This window comes from Odocoileus virginianus, chromosome 28, assembly GCF_023699985.2.
Source record: "Odocoileus virginianus isolate 20LAN1187 ecotype Illinois chromosome 28, Ovbor_1.2, whole genome shotgun sequence".
Lineage (NCBI taxonomy): Eukaryota > Metazoa > Chordata > Mammalia > Artiodactyla > Cervidae > Odocoileus > Odocoileus virginianus.
In genome coordinates, this window is record NC_069701.1 from 38,267,960 (window position 1) to 38,279,386 (window position 11,427).

The window sequence follows — 11,427 nt, forward strand, 5'->3', positions numbered from 1 at the left end:
GTCTTAGTTGTGGCACGCAGGATCTTTAGTTGCAGCATGTGGGATCTAGTGCCCTGACCAGGGATCAAACCCAGGTCCCCTGCATTGGGGGCACAGAGTCTTAGCTACTGGGCCACCGGAGAAGTCCCCTTTTATTTTATTGAAAAAAAATTTTCAAGTATTTGTTTCTAACATCAAGCCCAGCTGCATCCTGATCTGATGAGAAAGTTGGGCTGAGTAGGAGGAGGACCGGAAGAAGGAATTCCAGGTTGTGACATCATAAGGGCATCTGAGGGGTGGGTGTTCTCTTTCTGTACCCATCCTCCACTGCTCAGCCCCACCTGGGCTTGCACCAGAGGGCCATGGACCAGCACCACTGGGTTCCCCAGGTTGGCTGGGTCTGGCAGGTCTAGGGAGCTTTTGAGTACAACAGACAATAGTCTCTGAAGGTGAAGAAGAGAAGGGGACCTTGGAAGTATTGGGGTCCTGCTCCCACCAGTCCCAGCCAAAGGGTACAGTTAGGCTTAGTGGTCTGTATGAAATATTCTCTGGACTACAGCTACCATTTAGTAAATGTCAACCTGTACTTCAGTGCTTTCTCAGTACTCCAGTCTTCAGGAATCCCTGTTCCCACTGCTGGGAAAGAGCCTGACTTCAAACCCAGGACTCTTGAGTCAGGGCACACGCACTTAAATCACCAAGTTAAATGGTTCTGTAGAGGGAGCCACCTCTTCTCCTTTATGTCTCCTCCTCTAATTCCCTGGTTAGGCCTCACCCCTAAGGCCCGTCATCATTTGTCTGCAGCCCACTGCCCCAGCCTTATCCTTGCCCCTTCCCCTCTCTCACACCCTAGGGACTCCCCACACTCCCTGCCCTGCTGCCAGAAGTCCCCACTGTCCCCTGAATATTCCACATCCATCCAGGCCTTGCATTTTCTGGTGCGTCTGCCTGGGTTGCCCATCCCCCACCTTAGCCCAGCAAACTCATATTCATCCCTCAACGCCCAGCTCAGAGGACACCTCCTCAGGGATGCCTGCCCAAACTTCCCAGTGAGATCAATGGCCCCCTCCTCTAGCATCTCATATTACACATTTTGTAGGGTCCTCACAAGCCCTATCACAAGTTACATTCTATTTCCCATGGCCTTGGGAGTAGGGTCACAGCTCCTTTGTTTCAGGGTTTCAGACCACCCAGAACCTGGCACAGTGACTAATGGTCGAAGGAATGAATCCTCAGTTGGAGTTGGCCCTGTGTCTTTATTTCAGTTCCCAAGATCGCTTATTTTGTGTGTGTGTGTGTGTGTGTGTGTGTGTGTGTGTGTGTGGCTGCACTGGATCTTCATTGCGGCATACCAGGTCTTTCACTGTGACACTCAGGCTCTCTAGCTGTAGCATGAACTTAGTTACCTCTGGGCATGTGGGATCTTAGCTCCCCGACCAGGATTCAAACCTGCATCCCCTGTATTGCAAGGTAGATTCTAAACCACTGGACTACTGGGGAAGTCCCCCAGGTCAAGTCTTGCCTCACTTTCCTCTTTGGTTGCAAAGCAGCCTCTGGCTTCTGAGCAGGGCCTGGCGCTGATCCATCACCTGGTTTATAATAGCTGCTCATTGAGTGGCCGTGGGAGGCAGGAGGGCAAATGGGCAGAAAGGTCCGTGCTGGTAATCTCAAACACCCTGCTCTTCCCTGCCCTGGGCAGGGTAGCACAGATGTGTGGCAAAGCAGGCCTTTCCTCTGTCCCTCTGCAGAACTGGTTGACTGTATCTCTGAGGCTCCATTTCTGAGAAGCGGGGAGCCTGGGGAGGCAGAGGACTCTGGTGTGGGGAGAGAGTCACAGTTATCCATGCAACCAGGCAGTCTGTCTGGGAGTACAGGGCTTCTTGCAGGCCAGTACCCCTTGGCCATCATGTGGCCAGGAAGGCCGAGCCCAGGGATGCCCACAAATCCCTTCCCTTCTCAGGGCCTCGGTCATCCCATCTGTCAAATGGGTACAATCATCCCCACCACACCCAGCTCATCAAAGCCAACAGAACTGAAAGTGCTTTGGAAACAAAGACTCAGTGAGATCATTGTACAAATGAAGACGGTTGTTATTAGACCCAGGAGCAGGGTCCGAGGGAAAAACAAGCAAAAAAAGGGTGAAATAAGTGTTCAGGGCTCTCGCCTTGAACCCCTTGAGGAAAAGGGAAGCAGGCAGAGGGCAGGAAGAACAGCACCTACAGGGAGGTGGGGACCGGGTCCTGGCTCTGCCAAGAACTGGTCATTCCCCCTGGGACTGGGTTTCCTCACCTGTACAGAGCGGGGCACAGTCCCTGCCAGCCTCCCTCCAAGGGCCTCAACGTGGCTTCAGCGAAAGGGCAGGGTCGGAAGAGTTTTGCAAACTGTAAAATGCAGCTCACACCTGCAGGCTAACTGCAGTTCTGGGACCCGGGCCCAGCTGGGCTCCAGGGAGTAGACACAGCGAGTCCTGGCGACGTAGACACTGTTTGAGGCCCGGAGGGTCCTTTGAGCTCCCTCAGATCCCTAACTCCTTCTCCCCCGTCCCCTCAACCTCCCTGGATTCCTCTGTTCTGGGTGTCTGAGACACCTGACCGAGGGGTCACTGAAGCCTGGAGAGAAGAGGAGGTCCTGCCCTGGACTGGCCCCCACACCCACACGGACTCTGAGGCCATGTCCACACCAGCCACGTGGTTGGCAAGACTCCACTTGTGGCCTCTGAGTCCCGGTGACTCGCCAGTGGGTTTGTTGTGATTAACAAACGCAGTCCTGACGGTGAGGATGGGCCGTGATCCTAGGCCCTCTTTTCCCTGATGATCACCCTTTCAGTGAGGTTTTATGTGCATCCAGATAGTGCGTCAGCTCCACTCCTGGGTGAGGGCTGGAATGGCAGGCGGAGAATTCTTCCTAGCAGCACTCCAGGTGGCCGCCAGCCCAGGAAGGAGAGCTGTGCCCGCCTCTTGCTGGAGCCCTCAGGCCACAGGGCCCCCGCCCACCTGGCCCAGTGGAGGCTTGAGCCTGGCCCGTCATTCCCCAGCGCTGGGCCTCAGCTCTGAATAGAGACACTGGGAGAGCCTTCGATGGAGCGCTTCAGAGCAGCGCCTTGAAGAGGAAGGAGAGGGAGGCGCCACAAGAGAGCCCCAGCGCCAGGAAGAAGGTCATGAGGGTGCCGGTCACCTCCCTCTCCTGTGGCAGCACCTGCCTGGGATACACAGGAGAGGAGCTCTGAGAAAAATGTCAGGCCCGCCCTGGACCCAGCCCCGTGCCCTCTGCCCCTCTAACAACGGGACGAATGATTTCCAGTCCGGGCTGGCCCAACTTCCGGGCCACTACAGTGAGGCCCTTCCCTCTGGACTCCAGCTTCCTGATCTGTCAAATGGGGCCACTGGACACGGACATCTCTCACGCCTCTGGGGTCCAGATGCCCCTGCCTCCCTTCTTGGCAAAATGCCCCCCACCTGGTCTTCCCCTCTATGCTCCCTTGTCCCCAGGGTGAGCAGCCCAGGAACTCTGCTTGTGGCCTCAACCTTGGGTCCCCTGCAACTGAGAATGTGGGAGAGTAGCCGGGCCTTAAGGAATGACAGTGCAACCTGTTAACTCACAGAGGGGAAACTGAGGACCAGAGAGGAGGCCCCAGAATCGGCCTGGGCTGCTTTACTAGGCAGGAACCTCCCAGCCGAGTCCCCTGCTCCTCAGCTCCTGGCCTGGGGCCAGTTCAGCAGTGAGGGCCTGACCTGATGCGGGGCACCAGTGAGGCCTGGAGAAACAGCTCGGGCTGGGCTGGCCGGAAGCCGAACCCTTGGCGGCTGTCCCTCTCCAAAACCAAGCCCATCTCCCTGCTCCCAAGCCCGTCCCTCGCCTCCCCATTTCCCAGACCTGGGCGCCAGGCACATGGTGAGGGACACCAGGTAGCCATTTGAGACGGCGAAGAGCAGCATGAAGGTGATGAAGTAGGCGTCCTGGGGGAAGAGAACGGGCAGCCGGGACCTCTCGGGCACGTGGCACAGCATGAAGAGCGGCACGAACAGGACGCGCAGGCAGACCAGCAGGGGCAGCAGCCGGCTGTCCTCGTCGGGCTGCGGCAGAGGGCGGGGGTGAGGGCGGCCCCCCCCTCCCGAGAGATTCAACTATCACTTCCCCTGGCCTACCCCGTGTGAACCAGGGAGGACCCAGCACGGGAGCCTCTGGAGAGCGAGGGGCAGGGCCAAGGCCCCCCAGCCCATAAGCGCCCAGCCTCTGCCTCTCCTGAGCGCCAATCTGTGCTCTTTCAGTGGCAGAACTAGAAGAATGTCTATGGTTTTCCAAGTTGCTTGCACTGAGCACCCCTGGGGGTTCCAAAGAACCCTTTGGGGCAGATGGGATTGGAAACTGGGGATCCAGACCCAATCAGAGCAGCTCCTCTTTGATCTACTATATTTGTTGTGTGTCCTTGGAAGATTTCATTGAAAGAAGGGGTATCATGGCAAAAAGCAATCCAAATACTAGGAATCCTGTCTGACCTCTCACATGGTACAGGAACCTCTCCGAGTAACACTCTCCAAGCGCCCGGGGCTGGGCCCTCAGCTGGATGCTGGAGACACAGATCAGCTGGACAGGGCTTCTGCTTTCAGAGAGTTCACAGTCCGAGCCCTGGCTTGCATGCCTCCAGGGGCCGGTGCTCTGTGCTAACTGACTGTTCCATTACCGAACCCATACCCGGGCCAGTCAGTATTGGGAAGTCACCCTTCTGCACTCTTTCTCACACTCTGATCCCTGACTGCTTCTCCAAACATCCGATCACCCCAGTAGACGTGCTCACCCACAGGAAGTAAGAGGTCAGGCTCCGTCCCAGACAGTCCATGACGTTGAAGAGGAGGAAGCAGCAGATGGGGTTGAAGAACTGACCTGGGGGTGGGGGCAGAGGGGGCTCATCCTGGTCCAGGCTGCCCACTCCCCTATCTCCCCTCCACTCCCATTGCCCTGTCCCCTTCCACTTCCCACCACTCACTCCACTTTCCAGGACTGGTGGAGCTGGTCACCATGGCGGTGATGGCCGGGAAGACAGACAGGGTGACTGTGAAGACCAGTACGAGGCATAGCGCCGTCAGCCAGATCTGGGAGCCGGAGATGGTGGTGAGCGCGCCGCCAGGCTCGGAGCCCAGCACACAGCCCCGACCCCTCCACCCCAGCCTTGGCCCCAGGACTGGGACACTGGGGCCTGGGCCAGCGTGTCCCTGACCCCTCCATGACCCCATCACCTCCGGTGGACAAGCTGAGTACTAAGGCCGCAGTCCGTTCTAAGAGGCTCTGGGGTAGGCTGGAGAGAGCAGCTCTCTCTTCCCCAGGGATGAGGGTTGGGGGCTGTATCCAAGTCAAACCTTCCGGAGGACGATGAAAACTGAAGGTTTTTCCGGCTTCTGGGGTTCCTCTGGTTCCATCTCTGTCTCCTTCTCAAGGTCAAGATCCAGAGTCAGGGCTGCCTTCTGGGGGCTGTTGGGAATCCCATTCTTCTCATCTGGGGCAAGAGGAGAGGGCAGGGTCATGCCTGTGACAACCAGGCTGGAGAAGGGGAGATTCCAAGCAGTTAAAACAAGTGACCCTCCACCAGCCCAGGGGCAGGCCAAGAGAATTAATGGAAATACGCTGACCTACTATTTATTGGGCTGCCCTGGTGGCTCAGCTGGTAAAGAGCTGCCTGCAATGCAGGTGACCCAGGTTCGATCCCTGGGTTGGGAAGGTCCACTGGACCTTCCCTAGTGGCCACCCACTCCAGTATTCTTACCTGGAGAATCCATGGACAGAGGAGCCTGGTGGGCTACAGTCCATGGGGTCACAAAGAGTCAGACACAACTGAGCAACTAACACTTTCACTGTTTATTAAAGTTCATGCATGTATCAGGCACAGTTAAGCACCTTAGATGGATTATTCCACTACCATTGCTTTATTTAAAAAAAAAAAAAACCTGAAGCTCAGAGGGGTTATGTGACTTGACTGAGGTCACACAGCCTGGATGTCGTGAAGCTAGGATTTAAACTCAGACACACCTGGATCTAGGACCTGCAGACCTGAAGTTCTGCTGCCTCCCCATTTTATGGAGGAGGAAACTGAGGCCCAAAGGGGAACTGAACGGATGACTTCAATCCCCCTGACTTCCCTTCAAGATCATCTGCCTCTGCTCACTCAAGGCTCCTAGAGATGAGGGCTCTAGTTGGGGACAGAGGTGAAATGCTTCCCTGTGGAGATGGCTCCAGCCTCCCCTGTCTCTTCCATCTCCCCGGCAGGGTCCCGGGCTCACCAGATTTGAGGAGCTCAGCTTTGGTCTCCAGCTCCTGACCTTGGGCCTTCGATGGTTTCTTGGCCAGATAGTAGCGGGCAAACTTCTGCAGAAGGAAAGCGTTGTCCCTGCCTGGCTTGGGCTGAGGTGCCTGGATCCCTCCCCACCCTGCTGACTTAGAGGCTGGGGTTCCCCAGTGGCTGAGTCCTTTGGGGATCAGGACTGGGCCCCTCTGCCTCCTTTGGCTTCTCTCAGGACCTCAGACTCAGGGCGGTATCTGTGATGCTCCAAAGTGGGCCTCGAGCCCAATACCAGGCTCACCAGGTGAGGCAGGCTCAGGTAGCACACGATGGACATGATGGTGCCCACGCAGGGCGTGATGAAGTACCCCAGGGCGGACGTCTGGGCATCCACGCCACCTGTGCAGAGACTTCAGCTGCAGAAGGGAGGTGACTGTCCACCAGCTCCCGCAGGGAGCTTGTTCTACTTCGCAGAATACACGTCTCAGATTCACCTCCCGGCCTCTTCCATTCCTCCCACTGACACTCAGGACACTCAGGGGGCCCTGGCCTAGCCCTTTGCACCTCTTGCTCTATCCCACATGTCATTTTTGTTGAGCACTTACTATGTGCTCATTATAAATGTACGCTCCTTACAATCTGAGTATGGAGCTGTAAGGATCATTCAGGTTGGGAAGCGAACACAGGTAAGTGTCTTATCCAATGCCCCTGGCTAGAGAACAGCGGAACCGGAGTTCAGACCCGGTTGAATCCCACATCTGTCCCCTCTTCCCTCAACCTCAACCTGCTGCCACAGGCCAGTGCTGGCCTCAGGAATCCTGCCCTGGGCCCCAAGTTAACCCAGTCCTCATCCATCATTCTCTCATGGTAGGACTCAAGAGCCCCACACCCAATCCCCAGCTCCCCCATCACCCCATCACCTCTGTCTTCACCACCACCCAAGGCATTTCACCCTTAGCACACGCTCTGCTCCCTGGAATCCCAGCCTGCCACCCAAGTCTACTCACTGGCCATGGATATGATCATGGCAAGAGCAGCGAAGATCCCAGCCAGGCCCTGGCCACTGAGGAAGAGGGTGCTGTACTTGGAAGGCATGGTGCCCAGTTGCCCGAAGAGGCTGCCTTGCAGAACTGCACCGAAGGCTGTGGAAGGACAGGATTGGGGGTTGCTGCTCAACTAGGCAGGCCTCGAGGGCTCCCTGGAGGGGGTGTCAGCTGGGTGCACAGGGGACTCTGGACTAGGTTGGGCACTCTGGTGTAACACCCCACGTGCATTCCTCTTCCGAGGTGCAGCCCTGGGTGTGAGGGGCTGGGGGCCAGAAGACCTGCTCTCAGGTCACTCCGAGGCCTGGGACAAGTGACTTTTCCTCTCCTCTGGGCCTCGGTTTCTCATCGGGGATATGTGTGATGTTTCTTCTGTCTTCCCTTCGATACTTTGGGTCCTTTCAATTACAAGAAGAGGCTCGGCTGAAGCCCTGGGGGGGGGGGGGGTGCAGAGTGGGGAAGTGGGGAAGGGCCGAGGTGCTCACAGTTGATGAACCAGACAGAGGCCATGGTGATGGAGAAGAAGAGCCCGGGGCTCATGTCCACCTTGACCAACACCGCCGTCAGGGTGAAGAGGAGCAGGATGACCAGCAGGCTGCCCAGAATCCGCACCGTCTCGGGGATGCTGTTTGGAAGGGGGGAGGGCAGAGTGGACACCGCTGGGCTCAGGCCAGGCAAGGGGAGGAGGGCGAAGAGTTTCATCCCAGGACTGGACAGCGGGGGCTGGGGAGAGACACAGAGGGAGGGAAGGGAGGACAGGAGGCCTCCCTGCAGGGGCCCAGATGGAGCTGCCTCAGCAAAGGGGGAGGGGACCTAGGGGGCGGGCCTGGGACTGAGGGGGGCGGGGCTCTCACCACTGGTACAGGAAGGAGTTGAGGAGTGTGAAGAGCAGCAGGGGCAGCTGTGACAGCAGGGTCACCCAGTTGTTGAAGTTGAAGGTATCTGCGGGGCTCGTGTGGTTGGTGCCCAGGGTCTCGGTGGTGCTGTTGGCCCCCGCCAGCCGCCCCTGGAAGTACTGCCAGGAGGCCAGGGGGGTAGGGTACAGGGTCACCCCACAACCTACCTACCCTCGGGAACCCCCCAGCCTTCTTCTTCTGCCTCCTCCCACACCCGGGATCGCTCCGTTAACTCCTGCGGGACTGTCTCTCTGTCCTTGCGCTGTCCCCAGCATCTGGCAGGCGGTTGGAGCTCGATGAACATGCACGGAGTTGAATCGAAGTCTGGGACAGAGCCCAAGCCTGAAGATCCCCCAACTTGGGCCGTGCTCCATCTCTGGATCACCCCTCCTCTCCTGTGGCTCGGTCACAGCCCCCACCCCCACTCCTGCAGCAGTGTCTAGATTCCTGAGTATTAATGGAGCTCCAACCATAAGCCAGACTCTGGATCAGATGCTGACCAACTGCTTTCTCTCTGGAACACACATCCTGCCACAACTCTGCTTAACTCCCCCTCTCCCCACCCATGGCTCGCTGTGGCCTGCAGGGCAAAGCCCTAAGGTTATGGAACAGCATTTAGGGCCTTTCAGAACTAGTTTCCATTTTGTGGCCCATTTCTTGTTCCATCCTGCTAAGCTCCAGGCACCCTAAGCTCTGGCCCTTTCTCTGTAGAGGTTGGCACTCTCTGCCTCTTGTTGCCTTCACCAGACTCCTGGCTGTTTGAAATGCCCTCCCCTCTCTGACCACTCACCTTCCCAACACAAATGCTTTACCTACCCTTCTCCCAAGTTACAGATCACCTGATTATTAAGCAGAAGGAATTGCTCTCTCCCCTGGGGACCCATTGGACTCTGCTCCAAGCCTGGGATGGCACATGTCATGTTACATTACCAACATTTCCTTGGCACCTATCTTGCTCTCAAGATCAGGGGCTGATTCATCTTTGGGTCTCCAGGGCCCAGCACACAGCTAGGCACTGAAGAGGCATCTGGAAAGTTGTTGCTTTTAATATACAAGAACAAGCCCCTACCGAAGAGAACATAAGCCCTGTATTCCTGCCTTCCCTTGAAACAATGTAAGCTCAGTGAGGATGAAATCTTCCTCAGCTATGGTTCCTCCTGTAACCCCAGTGCCAAGAACTCGAGGTGTACATTGGATGAATGAATGTAATTCATGCTATTTCAATGAAAATCAAAGGCTTGGATAACCACTTTTGGAGTGACCAGCCCAGGAATAATGACAAAGGAGAGGTGGGTGGGTAGCTCCTTGCTGGCTCCACAGGATCTCCTGACCTGGTGGCCCTGCGCTAGTATCTGGGCACTCCTGAAAGCTTGTGGATCCTAGCCATGAGAGAGGGACCTCTCCTCCCTGCGGCCCTCTGTTTCAGCCGACAAAGGGGACACAGTGAGGATTCCCTAGGAAATCCAATGGACAGAGGCGCCCGGCGGGGCTCCAGTCCATTGCAGTCGCCGAGTCGGACCGACAGAGACACTGACACTCTGCGTGGTGGCGAAAGGCGGCTGGAGGGACGGCTGGTGGTTGTGGCCTTGGATCTGTCACTCCAGCCACGAGTCTCACCGGGATGGCTGTGATGAAGAAGTTCCAAGGGAGGAGGGTGCCCAGCCCGAGGATAAAGAAGCTGATCCCGACCAGGTGGTAGCTGTGAGGATCAGACAGAAGGTCACTCGGAGGACTTCCCGCTCCGGCGGCCCCGCCGCCTCCCAGACCAGCCCCCTCCCCCCACCCCGCTCGGAGAGCGGACTACAACCCCCATCACCCAGGCTCAGGCACCCGAGGCAGGGGGCTGACGGGAAGTGTAGTTCCAACTGGTCTTCTTTGCGCTTTAGAGATTCCAAAGGGAGCGGCTCTGCGCTGCCCACGGCCGCCGGATCCCCATATGCCGCACCCCACATGGCCCCCAACTTGCCTGTCCCGCGGGGCGTCTCCTCGCGCCATGGCCGCCCGGCGGGGTGAGCCCGAGTGGGAGAAAGATGCGGGCGCCGCAGCTGCACCTGCCCCGGGGCCCGTGAGCCGAGCCGGGGACCCGGGAGGCCGGGTCTGGCCGGTGGTGGACACGGGAAGCGGGGTCGGGTCTTCCACGGTCCGAGACCGGGCAGTGGAAGGCGGAAGCTGGGCTGGGAGCTCCACGCCAGTTTCGCCGGGTCTCAAGTACCGCAGGCTCGGACCTCGGCTCCGCCCCCGGGGCGGGGGCAGCGGGGAACCCCACCCCTCCCGGCCCCCGAGGAGAAGGGGCTCCAGACTCCAGCCCACCCCCGGCCTGACTTCCTGGTCCCCGGACTCCACCGCTCCCCGTGCCGCCCGAGAGGCTATGATCCGGGAAGATTCTCCCGGATCTGCGGGCGCCGGGCCCCGACCCGTGCGGGTGGGTGGGGGGAGGTAGTAGGGTTGTCCGCCCTGATCCGGCCCCCTGCCCAACGGAGTGCTATGGAGCTGACCTGGCGCGGAGTTTCCCAGGCTCCGCCAAGACGGAGGTGGTGCCGTGGCGGTGCTAGCACCCGCTAACGTGCAAGACCACTGGGTGGTAACCCGAGAGCGGCCAGCCCCGGGGGAAGCCGGAGAGACCGTCTGTCGCCGGCGGTCCTGGCGGGCTGCACTCAGCTGGGTCCCCCCGGGAGGCAGAGGGGAGGGCCAGATGTCGGAGCTGGCAGAGCCCGCGGGCAGATCTGGAAGACAAACAGATGAACCCTTCTCCTCCAGCGGGTGCCTGGGGAATCGCCGGGAGTTTGGGGCGCACAGCGGAGGGTCGAGTCCAGAGGGGGAGTCCAGAGGGGCTTCCTGGTGGCAGTGTGGCTAAGCTTCGGAGCAGTGGCTCCGGAGGAAAGGGAGACCCAGAGGAGAGTCCAGGCCGGCTCCCTAGTCTTACCTGGTGCTCTCCCATCACCGCCACTTAAAAAAAAAAAAAAAAAAAAAATTACTTTGAGGGACTTTCCTGGTGGTCCAGTCTTTAAGACTCCGCGGCCTCTGCAGGGAAAGCGAGTTCGTTCGCTGGTCGGGAAACTAAGATCCCGTGTGCCGGCTTCCCAGGTGGCGCTAATGGTAAAAGATCTGCCCGTCAATGCAGGAGACATAAGCGACATAGGTTCGATCCCTGGGTCAGGAAGATCCCTTGGAGAAGGAAATGGCAACCCACTCCAGTATTCTTGCCTGGAGAATCCCCATGGACAGAGGAGCCTGGTGG

At 58.2% G+C, this 11,427-nt stretch overlaps 1 protein-coding gene across 1 annotated transcript; it reads right to left on the reverse strand.

Moving 5' to 3' along the window:
* Nucleotides 1–2,048: 2,048 nt before the first annotated feature.
* Nucleotides 2,049–10,277, reverse strand: SLC29A2 (solute carrier family 29 member 2). Its single transcript, XM_020906515.2, has 12 exons — nt 10,156–10,277; nt 9,807–9,888; nt 8,148–8,308; nt 7,779–7,918; nt 7,258–7,392; nt 6,552–6,649; nt 6,252–6,336; nt 5,334–5,470; nt 4,964–5,069; nt 4,775–4,860; nt 3,853–4,052; nt 2,049–3,178 (listed from the first exon to the last, which is right to left on the reverse strand). Exons 1-12 carry the CDS (start codon nt 10,182–10,184, stop codon nt 3,067–3,069), a joined length of 1,371 nt encoding a protein of 456 aa, XP_020762174.1. The 5' UTR covers nt 10,185–10,277; the 3' UTR covers nt 2,049–3,066.
* Between the last annotated feature and the right edge of the window lie 1,150 nt (nt 10,278–11,427).